The following is a 23008-nucleotide window of genomic DNA, read 5'->3' as shown; positions in this document are numbered from 1 at the left end:
TTCCATTATATCCACACATCTCATTGTCACTGAATATAATGAGAAACAATTTCACTTAATGTTGCTGAACCAGTTTATTTTCTGTATTAGTAGAATTTTTCTTTAAATTACTATGCAAATTTGAAGTGTTCAAAGTTCAGGGTTCTTTTAATGATTAGTTCAGTAGTGAGAAATAGATTGTGTGCAAAAAGGAGATTAGTTATTGTTTCAAGAATGCTTCATAACTTTCTTAATTTATAAATTAGCAATATTTTATCTTCTTTCTTGAATTCATTAATGCATATGTTTCTGTATAGGTTTCTGTAGGAAGCATGATTCTTGAGGCTTTTATTCTTCCTTACTTTATGGAGCTGGTTCATATTTTTGCAGATTTCTCACTGGTGGAACACTGCTCCTGGTCTTCAGTTTAGTATACCTTATTTACTTTGTAGACAGAAGTAAAATCAATAATTATAAAATCATACTTTTTAATGAAAAAATAACAAAACCATTTTCTTTGCCAGTCTTTACTTTTTTTCTGTATGTAACAACAAATTTCCAGTGAAGAGATCTACAGTTTCACTGATAGCTTGAAATTTTGTAGCCATCCTTGAATTCAGACATGTAGGCTTCAGGCTCTGCATAGAAAGCAACACATATATGCATTTCAAAAGTAGGTAATTCATATGCTGTGAAATATAAATCTTGGATACTGCACTAATTTTTCAGTTTACTGGTGTAGAAAAAGACAGTATTACTTGATATTAACCATTTCCCTTTTATACTATTAAGGCACCGGCAGCGCAATGCAGTTAAACTAGGCAAATTTGAATTACATCTGTTTGCAAGCATTCAGCCTAATCCATTCAGCCATCAAGACAAGAAATAGAAAACAGTAGTTAAAATGGAAATGTCCTTAATTTAAGGATGGATAGGAAAAATCAGTTTGTTGAAAGTCCTTCGTAATGAAACTATTTGTGTAGTTACTTTGATAACTCATTACTGTTTTAAGGAATTGCTTGAATTCTTCTGATAATTACTAAATTACGACACTGGTTTTAGTCCTTTTTCTTGAAGTGACATTCTACATCTACTATAAAAATACAACATAGGTCTCACTGACTAACCATTTAATGAATATTGTCACTTAAATTCTAGAGTATTTTCTTCCAGAATTCTATTCTATTAAATATGTAGAAATATTCCCGTTTATTAGACCAAGTGAATTGTATGTTTACCTGCTATGAAAACAAAGTTAAAGGGTGTTATGTGATTTGAATATTGCTGTTATTTATGAAAAAAGCAATGTATAAATTTAAATATGTTTTTTTCTGTTGTCAAGAAAACAGTTTCTTAATTAGCACTGTGAAAATTCTACCCTAACAACTTTGTTTTCTTGTATTTGTTATAACTGACTCTAAATTGCGTTTTTTCTAGGAACTTGTCAGGGAATATTTTTTCAAGTCTCATGAATGGACTTTTTTCTGAGCTGCTGGCTCTGAAAGCACTGTAAGTATCATTCAGAAATCTGTAATATTGAAGAAAGACATGAGAATAAACACAGCAGAGTTGAATATGAGTTCAGACAGGATAGTTTCTAGAAATGTGTTCTAAATGTAAAATATGCAGTGATCTGTTACCAGTGTCTGGCTCTCTATTGATGAGCTGCCATCCTCTATCTGTCCTGATGGAATGGATAGTGCTGACACCTTGACTCCATTCATGACTAGCCCAGTCTAGCCATCCTGACTAGTATCCATGGTTTTTTTGTCCTTTATGATCTTACATCTCTCAATGTTTTCATGCATTACATCATATAAACTATACATGCAACATATAATGTATAAATACACTAAAACACTCACATTAAATATTTTTCCTGTAATTATAATAACAATTTTCAGTTATTTATCATAAATGTACCTCTCTGAGATCTAAAGGTAGATCTTACTTACTTAAGGTAGTCCTTACTTAGGTAGATCATAGAATCATAGAATAGTTAGGGTTGGAAAGGACTTCAGTATCATCTAGTTCCAACCCCCCTGCCATGGGCAGGGACACCTCACACTAACTTGAAAGTGTAAGTGGAAGTGAGTTACAGTATGACTTTCTACAGTAGCACATACTCAAATTTAATTCAGTAGTCAGTCATGCTGTTCTGTAATCAAAACCAGAATTTTGACGTAATGTCTTGGAAGTCATTAACAGTGGGAGAATGTGAATTAGTTGTCTTGGGACATCTTTACAATCATACATCTACAATTGTAGATCCACAGTTATGTATCTACCTAGAATTAGTTCTCTTTGGAGTTAAATAATTGAAATCTAACAGAAGAAAATATGTTTATGGAAACTGCTAATGTGTACTAACTGTGATCTTTCTTTGCCTTTCTAGACACTTTAACACTGATTCACTCATTTGTGACTGTAATCTAAAATGGGTCCTGCAATGGGCCAGAAATGCTTCAGTTCGAATAGCAGAGGAAACAGTTTGTGCATACCCCAGTGCTTTACAAGGACTGTCATTTCATAACCTGAAGGAAAACCAGCTGATATGTGGTGAGCTGTACTCTCATTTAACTTTACAAACTGAAGTAGAATCCAGCGAAAATATTAAAAACCAGAAATTATGCAAAAAAAAAAAAATACCCCACAAAAAACCAAACAGCCAAAAAGAGTAATAAATCTGAATTGCTTTTAGGCACAAGAAATGCAGGTATATGGCACAGAAGATACAACTAAGGCTGAAAGAGAATGGAGTACTGTAGGTTACCCTGCTCTTGCAGGGGGGTTGGACTAGATGATCTTTTGAGGTCCCTTCCAACCCTTGGGATTCTGTGATTCTGTGAAAAAAATACAAGTTTCTTATTTCATATAAAATTATATATGTATATATATTGCAAACCCAACACTTTCCTGTGTATATGTTAGGTAACATGTAATTAGGATTTAAAGCGTTAACCATGATGATAGCTCTACATTGTATATAGAATGAACTGAGGATTCCTGCAGTGATTTATAGAATGTTCCTTTCAAGTTATAACTCTGACAGCATGACATAAATGTCAGATTTCATTCTTGTATTTTTCAATTTTATAAACCTTTAACTATACATTATAGCACTGTGTCTTGGGGATAAACAGAATTCCTACAGTGAGCTTCAGTTAGGTGAATTTTGTATTTGAAGACCTGTAAGTAAACTGATTTTTGGAAAAGATTTTCCACCACAGCAAATATAGAATCATAGAATAGTTAGGGTTGGAACATGATGGATATGGTGTGAGGAAGGAAACAAAAAAAGTATAAATGAGTAAAAAAAACTCATCTCACACTGAGCACTGTCTAGCAAAGAGCAGACTAAAACAGAGATTTTGAAAGTATCACATACTGCAGAGAAAAAACCTTGTCTAAGATGATGCTGTTAGGTTCCGTACTCAGAAGTATAATTTCACACATACTTGATTAATCACAAAATCTTTGAACCTTTGACTTTCTTGAATGGTGGGAAATTGCTGGGATGGTGATTTTGCTAATGCCTCATGCAAACAAAAGGAAAGAAAATGCTTTTATCCTAATAACCACAAGAGGAATGATGCTGTTGCTAACACATTTGTAGCAGAAGGGACATTACAGCTGATGGGAGTAATAACAAAATAAATGGGTTTAACAGCTAATGCAGATGTTTACAAGTTGGGAGAGATGTGAAGGGATGTGAATATCAGTTACAGAAGGTCCATCAGCTGAATTGTTAAGGAAACACAGATACCTGCCTGGAGGCAAATAAGTGATGGGTGCTTGTAAGAAAAAGGCAGAGAAGTTTCCAGTAGCCTATATTACAGAACATTTGAAAATCTGCAATACTTCTCAAATACCAAGCTGTCTATTTATCGAGACCCAGCAGGGACATCTTCATAGAGATCCATTTCCCAGCAGGAAAAGTCCTTTGAAAATTCTGGAATGATCAGAAGAATTGATTGAGGATTGGTATTCCCAGGTTTGCAACGAATGTGTGCCTGTGAAATTTACAAAGTAAATGAAAGCAATTTCTCAGATTTTCATACCTTAATTCCTATTAGGAATCCTTGCCACACTCTGATACAGAATTTATAATTCCCATCTAGTTCTCAGCTGATATTTATAATATCCACAGAGCACTTGACAAGGTTTGTAAGGACTGCCAATAGGTTGACACTGCTTTTAGTATCTGTAGAGAGCTTCACAGTGGTTATATTTGCTGAGCCTTCCACCAGCTCTGTAATGTCTGCCAGGTACTTCACAGTGCTTATAATATCTGTTGGGCAGCTCACAGTGCCCACAAAATCTGGCAATTTCATTTTCAGTAACTTAATCTGAATTTAGGCATAATAGAAGTCTGTTTGCTACTATAATAATAACAGCTATTGAGAATGTTTTGAAAATGTGTTAAAATATGCATAGAGCTAATCTAATTAAACATATCTTAATGAAAATATTAAGTGATTTAAAAATTAAAGACTCCTGCATATGAACATCTTCCATTCTATCAAACATATGTATTTATAGTTACTATCCATTTCTACATACTGGAAGATGTCTTGAGGTATCAAAGTCACAAGGTTAACATAGAAAAGAAGAAGTCAATGGAAAAAAACAAAATAGGAAATGGCAAAGATATTCAGAGGTGAATGAGGGAATTAGTCAAAAAGTCAAAGTATGTAAGACAGTAAAAAAAATTCTGAGTAGCTACAAGGAACAGTTCTCCATGTGCTTTTTAGATTTATGTTTTGATGGGAGAAGAAATGATCTTTCAAATTTCTTTGTGGCAAATCTTTCTCATGCATCTGATACAACAGCCAAAGTAGTCGCCCATTGAAAGCAGTTAAGCACTTGCTTTGAGGATTTTAATACAAGTTAATTTAAGTGACTGCACAGTTTTAGAATTCACAGGGTTCTGTTTGCGTATTTCATTAACAGCTTGTAAGAGCTACTAAAATCTTCCTTAACAAAAATCTCCAACTCTCAGAAATGTTCAGCTATAAAACAGTTTTTAACAATGTTGGAAATAAGCCTGAAAGTTAGTTTTTCCTTTGTCTTCTGCCTCAATTATGAAGGACTGCAATGAATTCATAATGGTATGGACAGAGTATCTTTCTGAAAAATGTTTGTGAAATTGGCTTCATGCAGTGCGTTGTTTCTGCTTCTCCATGACTTCAAGTATAACTTACTCAATTTACAAGAGGAAATATAATTTTCCTGAACACCAGTGCTATAAATTCCAGCTGAGGACTGATAGGAGTCTGTGTTTTTTCCCTTGCGCACATCATCAGCAGAAATGAATTCTATACGCCAAATTCTTCACTCAGGAAAGACCTGTATGAATTTTCATCTTAAGGGGATTACAGAAGTGGGGATTTGATTCTTTGCACTGATGAATGAGGTATTAGAATTTAGTTTCTTAGTTTCAACGCTGTATTGATGCTATTGAGCTTATAGTACTAAGTAGTAAAAGTTCAGTTGTTTTGCAAATTACAGTTGACATCATGCGACTCTGATGAAGAATTTTTCTGTTAGAAAATGTTGACTCACCAAACAGATTTTTGGAAAAATGCTGACTATTTTGTATCCCCCTGTTAGATTGTATTTAAAGTTTAGAAAGTAGCTGACATAATGTCAATAATCTGTGTATAAATGATTTTGCTAGAAATTATGTAAATATTTACTAAGTATACAAAAATACTGTAAAAGTATAAAAATAGTCTTACAGTGCTTTAGGATATTTTTATTTCTTTATTTCCACCACAAAGAAAATGATCTCATTCTCCTGGGACAGAATACTGTTTCTCATGCAGATCTACTACAAATTTAAGTATTGCTTTTTTGCATATATGTTTTCTCTACAGATGTTTATAGATGAGCGATTGGGTCCATGCTGTCACACTTTTTTAAATTAAAAAATAAATCACTTCAAAAGTAAGAAAATATAAAAGGATAATAAGTATTTTTTTCTTAGCTTAATGTTTTTGTACATAATAAATTACATTTCTGTTCCTTATCATTATGCATTTTAACATTATGCAGACCGTGGATAGGTTTAGGTTTTTGCTTGGTGTCAGTAGCTTTTCAGGGTTATGTAGTCTACTGTCCTAATCTTGGTCATCATATTGTTGCATGGACCTATAAAGCAGACAGGTTAAAAGAATTATATGTAGTATCTTGTCAACTCTTAGGAAGTCTGAATGTGGAGAGGCACCTACATTTTTTTCAAGTCACTTCGCTCTACTCGATCAGATAGTTTGATACATATACATCTGCACCACCTCATCACAGCACTTTCAGGCAAGCTAGTTTTGTCACGTCACCCTTCCTGTTCCTGTTGTTGTCCTTGCCTTTCCTAGCACCCTGCTCTAAGGCAGTTTGGCAGTAAGCCTGATAAAGTGGTCTTTTAACAGTCTGGAATGGCTCTCAGGCCATGTTAGCAGAGCTTATTGAGCCATTTGCATCTGACCCTTTCATGAGGAATTGGCTAAATGTAATCTAAAAGTATGCTTACCCTCTTTCTCTGTCTGTATTGATGGAAAGCTATGCACAAGTCTCTTTCTTTGAAGAAATGAATCATTTGCTTCTGCCTTTATTATGCTTCTGCACCAAATTTTTCTGTTTCCCACTTTCTTATTTGCTGTATTGTACTGCATGTGAGAAAATCTCCTTGCATGTTGAACTGCTTCAACATAGGACTGTAGGACATGAGTTAAAAGAAGTTCTAAGACGCAGAATTATGATGATAGTTATTATTATTATTACTACTACTACTATTACTATTTGCTCATCTCTGAAAAGCCCACATTGTTGCAATAACTAGCAAGGGCAAATCGAAACAATTAGCAAAGCTACCATTATTGCATGTTCTTTGCATGCCATCCTCAGTCAAGAAACTTCCAGTGTAAGGAAATAGATACAAGCTCAAACGTTAGTTGCATTCATTTTAAGATGCAGTCTCAGGGGAAAATATGGTGGAAACAGAATTTGCAAAGCACAGAGGAGGGGCAAATTATGAAGCAAAATATCCCAGCTGAATTGTTTTCCTTTCTTGTATTAACATGACTGAGATAGCATCTGTTTTCATGCAGTGTATTTTCATCTACCTTAATAAGGGAGGGTGGCCTTCCTAGGCTTAGGAGCCTGTTTTGCAGGCACTCTGAGTTTCCAGAGGCTGGTTTGAATTCTTTTGTTGCTCTGGGTGCTCCATGTTCATGAAAATAAACTGTAATGTGCATCATCTGACTTAGAGTGGTTGTTATAGTATGTTATTTTGAAAGTATGTATTCTGACAAAATGTGTATTCTGTTCATGGGTAGTGTGCTTGTTAGTTGTGATGAATAGAATTTTAAAGGTTTACATCAAGCTTGTAGTGAGAAATTATTTGGGTTGGTTCATAATTTTCTCACAGAGCTTTACTAAGTCAATTAGGACTTTCACTATGCATGACAGAAAATGAATATTCAAAATACAGAACTGGAGTTTTATTGGTATAAGATGTGTATTAATAGGTTTCTAGCATGCCTTAGGGGGCTGCCTACTGAGAAAAGTCTTAAGACTAAAGAAGAATAAAAAATCATCCTACTGAAAATAGGGGTGAGAAAGAGTGGAAGATAATAGCTACAAGTTGTGTCCAACAGTGTTTGAATTATTACTCAGTCTCTGAATTCTGTAAGCTACCTTAGTTTAAAGTATTAGCTCATGAGTGAAATTAACAAGTTGTGACTAATAAAAGATTATGGAAATGCCGGTATTTTTTGTTTTTTTTTTTTTTTATAACAGACTTCCTATTTAGCAGGGGTACCACAAATCAAAGGAATAGAGCCTTTCCTGGCGTCTGTTTTATGCAATACCATTATTTAAACACTTCATAGAAAATGTAAATAATATGTTGGGATGGAGGGGATATAGTTATACTTAACCATGAACACTGCTAGGGATGGAGCATTTACCACTTCTTTGGGCAGCCTGTTCAGTGCCTCACCACCCTCACAGTAAAGAACTTCCTCCTTATATCTAACATGAACTTCACCTGTTACCCATTACCCCTTGATCTATTGCTGCTGTCTCTGATGAAGAATCCCTCTCCAGCATCTTTATAGGTCCCCTTCAGATTTTGGAAAGCTGCTATGAGGTCTACACACAGCCTTCTCTTCTCCAGGCTGAACAGCCCCAACTTTCTCAGCCTGTCTGCATATGGGAGGTGCTTCAGTCCCCTGATCATCCTGGTGACCCTCCTTCAAACTTGCTCCAACAGCTCTATGTCCTTCTTATGTTGAGGACACCTGAACTGCATACAGTAATGCAAGTGAGGTCTCACAAGAGCAGAGTAGAGGAGCAGGATCACCTCCTTCAACCTGCTGGTCACACTCCCAGGGTACAATTGGTTTCTGGGCTGCGAGTGCACACTGAAGCCGGCTCATGTTCAGTTTCTCATTGGCCAGCACCTGAATTCCTTCTTCACAGGGCTGCTCTGAATCTCTTCCTCACCTGACCTATTTTCAGATTGCATTTGTTACACAGAAAATTATGAAGTACTTTCAGCACTACTTACCTACTGTCACATATTGTAATCTGCTTAAATACAGAATCATAGAATCATAGAATAGTTAGGGCTGGAAAGGACCTTAAGATCATCTAGTTCCAGCCCCCCTCCTATGGGCAGGGACACCTCACATTAAACCATGCCACCCAAGGCTCTGTCCAACCTGGCCTTGAACACCGCCAGGGATGGAGCATTCACAGCTTCCATGGGCAAACCATTCCAGTGCCTCACCACCCTAACAGGAATGAATTTCCTCCTTATATCCAATCTAAACTTCCCCTGTTTCAGTTTGAACCCGTTACCCCTTTTCCTGTCACTACAGTCCCTGACGAAGAGTCCCTCCCCAGCATCCCTATGGGCTCCCTTCAGATACTGGAAGGCTGCTATGAGGTCCCCACGCAGCCTTCTCTTCTCCAGGCTGAACAGCCCCAAGTTTCTCAGCCTGTCTTCATACGGGAGGTGCTCCAGTCCCCTGATCATCCTCGTGGCCCTCCTCTGGATTTGTTCCCACAGTTCCATGTCCGTTTTATGTTGAGGACACCGGAACCGCACACAATGCTCCAGGTGAGGTCTCACGAGAGCAGAGTAGCATTAAGGCATATTTCTCCCAGGCCACATGCATCTCCCTAGTCTATTCTCGTAGGTAATTATTTTTTGCAATCTTGACTAAAATACGACAACAATTCAGAACATTCAAGACATTTTAAATCACTTAAGAGTAATGCCATTGGGAAAAATGAGGCCATTTTCTTTTCCATAGTTCCTGTTTTATGCATTCATTTTTTGAAGCAGCTTTTTTGTTCTTGACATTGACACTTAAAACACAGTGTGGCTTTGAATGCTTTCTCAGAAATAGTGGAATAGTGATCTTTCAGATGCTTTATATGTTGATATGGCCTTCTTATAATTTTACCTGATGTGTTTGTATATTGTTTTCCCTTCATCCTTAGCAAAGTCTGTTTCCCCTGTCCAATATTAAGAACTTTGAAAGAGATTCATACTTTTAAAATGGTAAATGTTGAAAAATTCTTCTTTCAAAGATAAAATTTCCCAATATCAATCTATTTTTTTCTACATTTAAATTTAAGCCTGAAATCAGCTGAATGTGTTCAGCCTCATTCTGCATCAGCTTTTAAGAATGCTGTCAAACATTTTATGCTAGGGATATTGGGTGAGAAATAAAATTTGAAGTTGCTTTTTTTATGCAGTGACAAAAATAAATTACCTACATTGCTCTTTGAGTCTTAAAACAACAATTGTATGTATATGCACATAGATTGTTCTTAAAAGTTTCCTTTCCTATATGAAATATGTTGCAGTAACAAATATTGACTCAAAGTTAACAAGAACATTTTTTCTTCATTTATTTCGCTCAGTGTACATACACAAAAGGGTTTTTTTTTTGGTCTCATCCATTATTTCCTTAAGTTTAGGGATGGTTTTGAGATTATCTTTTCAACCATTTCTTTCTTCATTTACAAGTTATTCTCACTACATTAACACACTATAAATATTGAACTGTGAGGGTTTTTCAGTATGCAGTAACTGACTAAACTCAAAATCTCAAGTACAAAGAATGATGGATTAATTATCCAGATTTAGATTCCAGTCCTGCAGTTCCTTGGCAGCCTACAGATAGCCTGCTGCATTCATGCGGAGCATCATTGTCTTCAGGAATATTCAGGATCAAGACTTCAGCTCCAATTCTGCAGGGAGTGCCTAATCATAGGAATAAGTTTAATTATACTGAAATAGGAATATTCACATTAGTAACCTTTCACTGGATGAGGTTTTGCAAGATACAGATAGTGATACCGTTATTTATAGTAAAATCTCCTTGCAATTATTTCTATTTTTGCAGTGTTAGCTATTCAGGATTTTTTTAAATAAGAAAATATTCATAATAACAGAAGTTCTGTAGATAAATAATATAACTGCACATTTTTGATCCTCCAGAGACAGAGGTGGTAGATTCATTTTTTGTCAGAGCTCATTTTGGCTCCAAATTCTAGATTTCTTATTCTAATATGATCATTCTCAAACTGGGGGAAAAAAAGGAGTATGTTGCCCCATATTTAACATTAAAAATTGGTCTAATTTCTTTAGTTGTAATTTAGAAGACTGCTGCAAGTTTTTGGGCACAAAATTAATAACATTTGAAACTTATAAATGTGAAATAAGTATTAAAATGGTCGTTCAAGAAATGTACATGATGAAGTTTTACTACTATGTATTTTATTGTAGCTCTGCTCACACATGAAAATGTTATTCAACAGAACTTTTCATCCTTGAAATCTCACTGATTAAGATGCTGGAACTGTACCAAATTTGTTTTTCTTACCACAGTTTAGTCTTAAACTACATCAGAAGTTTTTAATGTACAGTTTTGTCCTGTTTTCTACATTTTTTTCCCACTTGTTCCAAAAAGCGTGTAAAATAACTAAAAGAAAATTTAACTGAGATGTAGTGAGGAGAATATCAGTGAAACAAAGCCTCTTTGATCTTCAAAACTTCTGCCCTTGGGAGACTTGATTGGCCATCTCCAAAAGCTCATGAGCAAAGCAATGGTAAGACGGCCAGTCGTGACTAAGGCCGGTGGAGTATCCCAGAAGATATGTGTGCTAACATGTATATTAAAAGGCTATGGTTAATTTTATACTGGCAATTTCTAGATAAAATTATATAAGCTTCTTTACCAAACCTATGTCAATATTGTCCACTTAACAGCACTTAACTACAGTTTCTTGTAATTAATCTTTATTGTTCTCATGGGAAAGTTCCCTATGAAGCCTCCATCCCAACAGTCTCTGTTTTAATTAAGTGTAGTAAACCATAGTGATATTTCACATTTTTATAGCATGTCTCATCATGCAGCACTTTCTTTAATATATGTGTAAAAGTTGCGGTTAAGAGCTGCAGTTTCTGACAGTGTTAGCTGGGCTGAGAGGACTTAGGAATGGAAAAATGCCATACAATGACTGGAATATGTTCTTACTTCAGCAGAGCTGTCGCTTGGTCAGCATCTTTTATAACTTTTATGTTTCTTTTTTGTTTGGCATTCTTGCAAAATAGATGGGTATTCATGCAGCCTGCCAGACTCTGTCTGGGCAATTAGGGGCAGTCACTGCCACTCTTGGGACCTTCTGCTGCCATGTTTCCAAGGTCTAAAGGCGTAGGAATGAATGAGCTGAAAATAAAAAGAAGGTGGCTAGTCATTCTTAAGGCTTGGAAAATGAGTGCTACCACTGCACTTCCCAGTTAAAGTAAATCAATATATTTTGTAGAGCTATGTTATTTACCTTGCAACCGCTCAGCCACTTCTGTTAACTGCAACCTGTAATGAGTGTGCATAGCCATGAGCCTGCCAGCTTGCTTACCATAAGGATAATTTGAGTAATCAAACTTAGCTTTCTAGCAACAGCTTCCAACTCTTGCCAGTGAAGGAATTTGTATTGATGAACCTTCCAATACCATAGCTGCCAATATGTCGTGGTCTTCAAGTTTCAGGATGTGGCAAATAAACACATTCTCCCTAGATTCTAAAGCAGACATCTGGGACAATTTGAAAATCAGAAATTGAAAGTGGCAGCAGTTTTATTTGATAAGACAGAAATCAGTGATGAAAAAACTCTTTGCCCATTCTTTTAAATTCTACTAGATATTCCAGTGCAAGATGTGGGCTCTGTTTTGCCTGCACGCAAAGTAATGTTTTTGATTAATTGATTAACTGGACTGAAACCTTGAATTTTTTCTTGTAGAAATTTTTCAAGTAGCTGTTACCATTTTACAAAGTAATGTTACAATATTTGGAGTTATAGTACATGCTATTAAGTGAAACCTGCTACCCCTGTATTTCTCTACCTCTGCTATCAGTAGTAAATCAGTAAATCACTGCTATCATCAGTAGAAAAGAAAATGTTTTTCTGCTGTTCCCTCACTTGAAATGTTTGTAATGGGCACCAGAAGCATCAGTACCTAGACCCAGTGCAGAATGATAATTTATTTTCACAGAGGCTTATAAATATGGTGGAACTCCAGTAGAGAAAGTAGGTTAAATGACTTCGTCATGGCTGGACTTGTGATTCACTCGCTGGGTTCTGATTGGTACCTGTATGACTTGGAATTGCTAAAGTGACTTGCTCTTTGGTAATTTGCTGCCGTTTTAGTGTAGCACTTAGCATTACAAAATAAGCATAAACCCGTAATTATGAGATGCTGCAAAAACAATACCAAAAAAAAAAAAAAAAAGGAAATGATAAAATGGTGTGGAATATGCTTTGTCCTGCCAGTATGATGAAGTTAGTGAAAGTAGGATGCTGTTACACAACCGGAAGCTCCACTCTTTCTGCAGCAAGCGGCAAATAATATGATACAAAGATTTCTTGTCTCAAATCCAAAAGACTTGTCTCATTTAGATGTATTTAATGCATGTTGGCATCTGTATTTTCTTGATATTATGTTAAAATTGGAGCCAGGCAAAGCTTTTATTAAAACTAAAGCTTGGCTCCAGTTCTGTAGTCATTCTTGATTTCCTTGGCATATAGTAATGTCTGCAACTTTCTACACCTAATCATTCGTTATTGTCAGCAAATTTTACAATACAGAAATTGGCGTTGGTGTTCTTGCACCTCCCTTTCTTGGCAGAACTGGCAATTCATATCACTCTCTTAAGTTGCATTCAGTAAATATCAACAAATATAATTTGCTCTGTCAGCAATTCAAATTTTTAACTAGTGTTTTTCAATTTGTTTTTCCTCATTTTCGTCTGTCCCTTTTATTGGACCGGTTCCTTTACTTTGTCCTCACTTCCAAGTTCCCCCCACTGTGCTTCCCATGCACATTTCTTTCCCACTGAGATTGTATACAAATATTAGAGCTCTAACTCACACTTTTGTCAGCAGGATGTGCCGCCTCTGTAGGCACACTCCGTTTAAATGAAAAGCCCCTTGGCATTACGATAAATCAAGTGATTAACAAGAAGCAAAATGCCATCCTCTGGCTTTTTTCTGTCCCAAAAGCTTGTAGTACACTGTAGCAAACTGAATTTTCTATCAAAAGGCAGCAGTCAATGTGTATCCTGAGACACAAGCACTTTAATACTGCACTGAGTTCTGTAATATTGGACTGATACGTGGGGAACCTGGAGAAACCTGTGAATTTTCATATTTCGACTCTAAAAGCTGCCAATATCAGACAAAGCCAGTTGATGGCCAGAACATGTACAGCAGAAAATTGTGTTTGTTGTGAACTGAACAGCAGAATGCGCTGACATAGTGCCCTGGATTATGCCCTAAGTAGCCATTTAACTGTAGAGAACTGGGCTGCCCATGTTACAAGTTATGTCGCAGAAAATGCAACAAATGTGGCTGATAGTTGGACATAGTTTTGTTTTTCTCTGATCATGCCTTCAGTAGCTTGTGCTGCCTTGTGCTGGCCAATGACTAGATGACTGTCCATGGTGTTTAGACAAACCAGTTGCATTGGCCAGCTTTTGTGCTTAGCAGTTTGCTTTTGATCATTCACCCAGAAAACAGTACTATCTATTCATTGGAAGTGCACAGATTCTAAATATGATGATACGGTATTTAAAATGCAACTGGAATGCAGGTAGAAATGCATTTTATGTTGTGTCTTTTACAATCATTTATATTCTATATATATGCAGTGACAGCAGTATTTCCTTCACATTCTTCTCCTTTTCATCTTTTAAAACACTAAAAAAAGAAAGAAGGCCAAAATTACATGGAAAATTGAACTATTTTTAAAATCTCAAGAACTGAATTGTAAGGAAAAGATGAAAGTATTAATTTATCTATATGTGTGAGATAAATAGATTTATAGATATTAAGGACATACTAATTGGAACATTTCTTTAGAGCTTCATTGAACCTTGCTGTTCTTCTCTTTAGCTAATGGTGATTAAAATAATTTCTATTTTCTTTTTTAACTTCATATACATCTTGGGGGCACTGCATGTGTTAAAATGTACAGGGATATACTTTCAGTGAGAAGGACTCTTAAGTGATATTCTAATTCAGTGGTATTTCTGTAACCTGATTCCTCCTCAATATGTTCTCAGTATTCTCATCTAGAGCTAATCTGAAATACAAGACTGGATTGCAGGAAGAATCTGGCTTTCAGTCAACCAAACCCTTTTCTGCAGAGAAGTGAAAGATAAAGAAGCAGATGTAATTACTGTAATGACGGGTTAGACCTTTAGATTCATGCTGCAATCAGTGATTCCTGTGGTGCTCTGCTGCAATCATGGTTTAGGGCTGACTAGAGAGACAAGACAGGTAAAGACTGTGAAACACTCCATCAGCCCTTGATCTAAGTGCTTGCAGGAGAGTCATACCTCTCATTTGCAGATGGTGGGGCTGGCTCTGAATTTAAGGGCAGCAGAGTGGATTGTCTTGGAAGGAGAATCTTGGAATATTTTTCATGTGTGTATAAATTAAATAAATAAAATCCCCCTAAATTAGACCCTCCTCTCTTGGGATTTAGTAGTAAGCTGCAAATTATTTTTAATCATATGAGGCTGTTGTATCTACCTTACACACACAAACACATGAGCATTACAGATGGCATACAGTTAGTAATCACAGTTTAGTAATCACCATTTAGTCTTCAGTAATCACATAATCAAAGAGAAAATTTCTATTGTGTAGGGATATGCTCGCCAGAGCTGTTATATTTCCAGTGCTGTCAAATCAATGCCAAAATAATACTTTCAGAATTTCTTACTTCTTTGTTCTCAAAGTGTATGGCATTAGTAAATTTATTTTTATTCTGAACCTGAAGTATTGTTGAATTATGGATTTAAAATAAGTATTTCCAGCTGATACGGATGGAACTCTACAGCCATTTTATAACCATTCAGGATAAAGGGTATTGGACCTGTTCTGGAAACTCATTGATGCAATTAATCCTTATACCTGTGAGCTGTGTCAAGGAAGTGATCTGGAACTTTTGTGTAACTAATAGTTACAGAACCTCAGTTGTTTAAATCATGATTATCCCTGGAAAACAAAAAAAAGATAAGCTCTAGTAATCATTTTTTTTTCCAGACATCACAGAGATTAAAAGCAGATGTTTTGCAGAGCTACTGAAGTGTACCTTCCATGGTTTGCAAATAATCTATAGAAATTTTACTAATTTCACTTTGAAAATGAGTTTGCAACATTATTTGTCACTTTGCCAGCCCATATGCTCAAAGAGTTCATCTGGTTAGAAGGTTATCCTAGCCAAAGGATACCAAAGGTATGTTTCATTCCCTTTGCATCTTTGTTGCAAATGAAAAGGAGGTAAGTAGGTTGTTGGTAGGACTGATGTCAATCAAAGGATAATTTTCTCCTTTTTGATATGTTGCAGTAAAAAAGGGTTTCATTTACTTCTGATCATTAATTGCCAAAATCTGTAACAGACACTTCATTCCCACTCTATTTCTGGGTTTGGTGATTCCCAAGGCTGAGCAAGAGAAGTAATAACAGGAGAGCCTCAGAGATACCTATAAAGGCAGAGATAAATTCAAAGTGATAATATTAGACTACATCCATATGCCAGGAAAGTTATTTAGCTTAACTTAAGAAATATTGATGCTATAGTTCACACTCTGTCTTCTTCGTAGCCTCATGACACGTGTCACTCACTGCATGAGCAAAAACATGTGACAGCATACAATATCCTCAGTTAAAATTACTGTATTAATGAGAAATGTTTTAGTTCTGTGAGTAGTATATATTGCCGTTGTACTTGTGATGGTATATTGAATTTTTCTGGACTCCATATTTGTAATCATTCCAGTAATCTCTAGTTAACTTCCACACCATAGCTTTTATTTATATTCCTTAATTGACTTTGAAATGCAACACAAAGGTTTCATCCTTTTGGAGGGAGAGGTTCTCTTCATCTTCCAGTAAAAACTTTTGATGTAAATGACTGAGACCAAGCCTGTGGCTATTATGAATGAAGTATTAATCTGGTTTACTTTCTCTTCTCCTAGTTAGAAGCCAAGGATCATATAAAAATACTAGATATGTTTCAAGGAATTTTTTGTGTTCAAAAATAATAGGTGCAATCAGAAGATAAGTACAGGATGCATAAACAAGTAAGGATGGGTTTCTGAAGCCCATTTGTTATAGTCACAGCAGATTTACATTTCAATAGATAGTAGCTAGCCCCTTAATCCTTTGTGTAATTCTCCGGGACAGAAGTATCACACATTCACTCCTGTATAAATCCTGTGTATTATCCTGGCCAGCATTCTTACTCTGTTAAAAGGTAGAAGTGGTCCTTGTCACTGTTTATTCAAAGCAGGTGATGAATACAACATTAAACATTTTAATTCCCCTTTGGGCCCAAAGTTAGGTTTATAAATGCAGCTTCTCACAATTAAAGTGTTCCAAAGACAATATCTGCACGACAGAAGTGTGTTAGGGTGGGATGCTGAGTAAGGAGAGGAACAGACACTATTGGTTATCTGTTGTAGAGCCAGTGATTATGGGTTGCAGTCTGGCTAGGCATGGTTAAGTTCATCTATATTTATTACAGGCAATGGAGGATTCTGAGGAGAAAGTTTAAAGAAGAAAAGATGGTGAGCAGTGAAATGGAAAAAAAAATCAATGTTGAAGTACTTGTCAGAAAAATAGATGTTTGAGATAGTGGTGCAAATGTAGAAATGTGACCTTTCAACTGACAACCCTGTAGGCTGGATAGATATCAATGATGAGAGACTTTTAAATGTAAACAGAAGAAAAATAAGAGAGAAGATCTAGCTTAAATTTTCTATCCTCATGTAGGTAGAAGGATTTCCAAAGTGGATTTCCTTAGGCGTTTTGTCTAAGATAAGATTGCAGTAATGAAGTTCTGAAGTGATCCAGGCTCAGGCAATTGTTTTGGCATTGTAGGGTGAGGTGAAATATTGTATTTTAGGAACTGTTCTGCAGGATGTTCCTGGTAGCATGTTCATAAATCACGTATGTCAATCTTTAGTAGTTTCATTACCATTAGTATTTTGTGTCATGATAACAAAGTATCAGAGGCATTAATTTTCTTTTCCTGCCTAAGAAGACTGTATCAGAAAAAAAGAAAATAAGATTTTCCTTTATTCCATATTATCCCTTAGAAAATGATCTTTCTTTAGATGCAGAGCCTCTATTTAAATTTCTTTTCCTAAAATGCTCCTTTTCAGTGTTCTCCTATAAGCTTAAAAGAAATAGCATCAATCTCATAATGTATAGAAAATGTTTTACAGAATATGTGTTAAGGTAATTTTGAAATCTAGAAATAAAATTGAAAGAAAACAAATACTGTCTAGAGATTCAGTCTCTACAGAAACTGTAGGATTGAAGGATATAACCTTCAATCACTGTCAAATCTATGAAACGAGCAGACTTTTAGGAGGGCAAAAAGTGCATATACCTTCTGAGTTTATGATGCCATTTATTTTTTAATTGTGTTTGGGTATGTGATTATAGAATCTTTTTTTCATACTGTTTTTCTTAGCATATGCAATATTCTCATTATTAGGGAAAGACAGGAAATAATTAAAAAAGATATTAAAATGTACTCCACTATTAAAAAGTAAAAAGAGCTATTTAGATAAATATTTAATGTTGAGTAAATATCTAGAGAGTAAAGAAGACTTGTGGAAGAGGCAGAAGGAACAGGGAAATCATAAGGACAGTTGAACTTCAGGGGAAAGTTTAACTTTTGCTATCAGCTTTATTATTATCAAAATCCCAGGCATATGAGATATGTTAGGTGGTCTAGAGTGAGTAAATTTCATTCTGGAGCACAGAGGGAAATTAATTAATAGCTGTATTTTTCTTTTTCTTTGTTTTCCCCGTGTACACCTCTGTACAGGCATACTGTATGGATTAGGAGACTGGGCTGGAACATCTCAAAAGATCCCTTCTGACCTCTACCACTTTCTGTAGATATTCCAGCAATCTTTAGTTGTCTGAGCTCACACCAATGAAAGAAATGTGATCCTTAGACCTTGCAACATGATCAGGTTTAAATGTGTAGTTTGTGGGCATATCTTTTGTATTAGTGCTTTAATCTGAAGATCTAGGAAACTTGAACTGTATATAATTATTAGCTCACTTTACAATATTCTCAAGAGAGGAATTAATTGTGACTTTTTTTTTTTTTTTTTTTCTTTCTTATAGCTGGGCCTCTAGAACTTCCTCTCTTTGAGCTGATCCCATCACAAAGGCAAGTGGTTTTTCATGGAGACCGCTTGCCTTTTCAGTGCACTGCAACATATGTCGACAATACCACCCAAGTACATTGGTACCATGCTGGTCACCTAATTGAAACAGATGAAGAGAGAGGCATATATGTTGAGGACAGCATCATTCATGACTGCTGCTTAATTACACGGTAATGTATACCCCTTGTAACAGTCAGACTTACAGGCAAGGTGAATGGATTCAGCACTTAACAATAAGCCTTATTAAAACATGCATCAGGAATTGTTTTTTGAAGCAATTCAGTTGCATGCTTCAGTCTGAAGACACAAAGGTAGAGATTTTTCATAGCTATGAAATCGTGTATCTTGTGTCTAAGTATCCAGATTTGATCAACCAGGAGTTTGAAACAGATCAAACCAGTTTCTTACACAGTAAACCATGAGATTAAACTGAATTTAGAATAACTTCAGTAACATGAGAGTGATTTACAGCAAAACTACTTCTTCATGACACCACCTAAATGTTTTAATTGTGATCTTACTGTGAAGAACTATCAATTTCAAAGGCTTAGATTATTTTTTGGAGGTTCCAATATACTGCAACCTATCTTCTTTAGTTATGTCATCCCAAATTTGTTTCTTACTAAAATATTTCTCACCTTTCTGTGACTTTTAGCATCTATGTCTCTGTGTGTTTGAGACACAGAGATCTACAGAAACCTTTCCTGATGTGAAAAATGTAAGAGGAATGAAGTAGAATAGGCTTCTATAAAAAAGGAACTACTAATATTTGGCAGTGAATATATCATTCCTCTTTTAATTCAGTTTTCCCTTTTAAATCTTAATAAAATGTTGTAAATTTCTGTGTTTACTTTTGGTTTTCATCATCAAGTATTGGTTTGTCACTAAAAGTTACTAAGCTGTTGCATATGTCCTTTTGTCCTCTGCCAATTTCCGTCTAAAAAATTGATGATTGATCGAAAAGTATGATTCTGCATCTATGTTCTGCCTTTCTCTTTGTGGAAGATAGAGTGAAAATAGCTATGCTAATTAGCTCTGGATCATCATTATCATCTTTTCACTCAACCAGTTTCTATTAATATAATTGACCTAAAATGCTTCTTGAACTATCAAATGAAAGTTATGAATGGAGTCAAAGTAATTCCTCTCCACTGGGGTCATTTTGGCTTTATTAATTTTGTCTACTCTCTGATTATTTGACCCCTTTTGGAGTCCTGTAGATCTAGAGGCATAGACCTGACCTATTCTCACAGGTATTGGCTTTCTTCTAATGCCAATGTGTATGGCTATAGCGAATAATGAAAAAGACTGTTAGGCTAATTAGTATGGTAATGCCAAGTGCACGAGCTATTATATAACTGCCAAGTCACTTAAATTAAATGTTCTTCTTATTTCCATGACATCAAAATTAAAAGACATGCTGTTAATCACCTTATATTTTTCAGCTGAATTAATGTTGCACTACGTAAGCAATTTGTAGAGTAATAAACTGAAGTTGTCTAAAAAGTTAAGATTTTCAAAATAGTTATTCTTTTAAAAAAGCTGGTTTAGAAGTAGCTAGACTGAATTTTACCTTGTATTGCTTATGTTTTGCCAGACTGTTAAATAAGAATCATTGTCTACTGTAGCAATATTTTAATAAGGATGGTTGATCCGCTACTTACCTTGTTTTCTGTGCCATTTGATAGGTGACCTTGATGCTTATGTTGCAGCATGCAGTGGAACTAAGTATTCAGAAAGAATGTTTTCTAAATGCATCATCATATTTGCAGTTATAGACAGGAAAAATACTTTGACTTTTCCAGGTTACATGATACAGGCTGTCAAAATGAGACAAAATATTTTTAATTAAAATCTTTATAAACACTGATTTAAAAGTGTATGACATTTTAATTGCTCATTAATTTGAGCTATGTTTTACTTTATTTGGAAGTAGAGCATCGACACTGCGTTAAAACGTACAGCATAGTCCTTATCCAGTCAAAAATATTCAGGCAGTCATGTCTCTGCTTTGATCAAGGGGCTGATCAAAATTAACTTACTAAAGGCATGAGACATCTATACTTTTGAAATTAGCTTTTAAAAACAATACTGTTTTGAAGTCAGTGATTTTTTTTTAATATAAATTATATAGATTATTGTATCTTCATGTTGAAAATGAGAAAATATTGGCCAAGTTATGATTGTAAAAACTTTCTTCAGCATTTCTTAATTTTAATCCTATCAATATATGCTGGAACTCAGTTTGTATCATTATTACGTGTTAAAATAATACCCAATAGCATGCTTATTACATGTTACAATACTATGTAATAATATGCTTGTTACATGCTATAATAGACTAGCTTGTGATAGCTCTTAAGGCTAAATCACAGTTGTGCAAGACCCCTCGAAACATCAGAAAGACAGTGTCTTCCTGAGGTTATCACGTGTTAAGGGTAGGATTTGGAGTAAAAATAAAGGTAATTTACTTACAATGTCATATTTTGCCTACTCTTTACAGCAGAGGTCCACTGCCTGTGGTTTTCTGTGATTGCACTAAAGAATAGACTTTGGCTTGTCTTGCTTTGCAATTTAAAGATTGCTGAATCTAGTTTTGAACAACGAGGTGTAGTCCTGTTCCAAAAGCTGCTTATTCAAACATTTTTAGATGGTTATTTTATTGGGTAGTTCCAGATATTTTTGGGCATGGATTTACAACACAAACATCATACTAAACCTTTCTGTTTTATTAACTGGCACAGTAAAAGGATAAAATATCCAAATGTGTATTTTTTTGTCTCTTATGATAAAGCAGAAGAAACTAAAATAAATGTTTTTGTTACAATAATTAAACTAAAGTTTTGAACTGAATTCCGGCCTGTGACATTTTTCTTGGCAAAGAGTATTCCCTTATAGGAGAGCTTGAGAAGGTGTTTTCAATTCTGCTGCTAGCTCACATTTACCATTTCTTGCCAATGATAATAATATTTTATTTTACTCATGTCGAATTTTCTGTCATTATGCCTGTGTATAAATGTCATAGTCATACATGAAAATGTAAATGTGATGTGGAAGCAATTTCCTATCATCTGTGAATGGATCTAGGTAAATTGCTACTTGTGTTTCCATGAAGACAGCCTAATTTTTTAAGCATGGAATATTAGATTATCAGTTTGATCACCATGTCAATGAAACAGTCTGTATCCCTGAAACCACATAGAAGGCAGATTATGTATGTTTCTCTGTGGCACAGCATCTTTCCCAACTTCCCCACTGTTCCTTTTCAGTGTTTGGAGTAAGAGGCTAGCAGGACAGTTATAGAATCATAGAATCATATAATAATATTAAATGTAAAAAAGAAAAATATTGTAGTTTTGTAAACCAAACAACTTCACAGTAGTAGAGAGACTTTAATTTTGAGGATTTTTTTTTATTTACTATATATACTAAAATGACAGTTTTAGTCTTTTTAGTTCTATTCTGTGAATACTTTTGTAGAGTGTTCAATGTGCTTGTGCTTCTGACAGCCGTAATGGCTGCTCTGGGACCATTACAGTTCAGAAGTACTCCTGAAAACATTAAACAGTGCGTAAAGTTAAGAACCCGTAAAAAGGAGTGTTACAACTGGAGAAACTAACATGCTCCCAACTAAACCTAGGATAGCAGGTGCTAGTATCAGAAGTGTTTTTTCAGACAATACTTGTTGTGTAGATAGTCTGGAAAGACAAACTATTAGGTCTCAACTGGGATCCCCCACAGTGTTTTTCTCTTAAATAAATTTTATTAAAAAAAAAAAGCAGCTTAAGAAACTTCAGTTTTTAAAAGCATCTAGGCCTTTACATTTTGACAGCTGTCAGTACCAATATGGGATGGTCATAAGTAAATAATGAAAGAAATAGTAGCATTTGAGATAACAGAAAATGAAACTACAGCTGATCCATTAGGTATAACAAGGATAGGGGAAATAGCAAGAAAACTGATTTTAACATTTATACATAAAATGTGTATATTGATTTCTGACAGCTGCATTTAGAGGTATATGATTATCAGAAAATGTCCAAAATTTCAGTCTGATAACAAGGAAGAGTTTCAAATCATGATCTACTTGTACTGTAATAGAGAAAAAATGAGGAAAAAAATATAATGAACTAAAATGTTGTGGATTAAAAAATTTGGTCATAATTTTTGTAATCTAAAGGGGGTTTTGAGTCCAGTTAGTAATTTTTAAGTGTTTGAAATGATCGCAGTAGCTATTAGTAAAGAGTTTGGAA

The 23008-nt window shown here is 35.1% G+C and overlaps 1 protein-coding gene across 1 annotated transcript in view; it reads left to right on the top strand.

Moving 5' to 3' along the window:
- Nucleotides 1-23008, top strand: part of LOC136010575 (adhesion G protein-coupled receptor A3-like) — a 286770-nt gene that overhangs the window by 116587 nt on the left and 147175 nt on the right. The window contains exons 5-7 of the mRNA XM_065671986.1: nt 1417-1488; nt 2375-2538; nt 18712-18925. Coding sequence (XP_065528058.1) covers nt 1417-1488; nt 2375-2538; nt 18712-18925 — 450 coding nt within the window. The remainder of the gene's footprint in view (nt 1-1416; nt 1489-2374; nt 2539-18711; nt 18926-23008) is intronic.

Source organism: Lathamus discolor, chromosome 3, assembly GCF_037157495.1.
Source record: "Lathamus discolor isolate bLatDis1 chromosome 3, bLatDis1.hap1, whole genome shotgun sequence".
NCBI lineage: Eukaryota > Metazoa > Chordata > Aves > Psittaciformes > Psittacidae > Lathamus > Lathamus discolor.
This window is presented reverse-complemented; position numbering and strand designations above follow the sequence as displayed.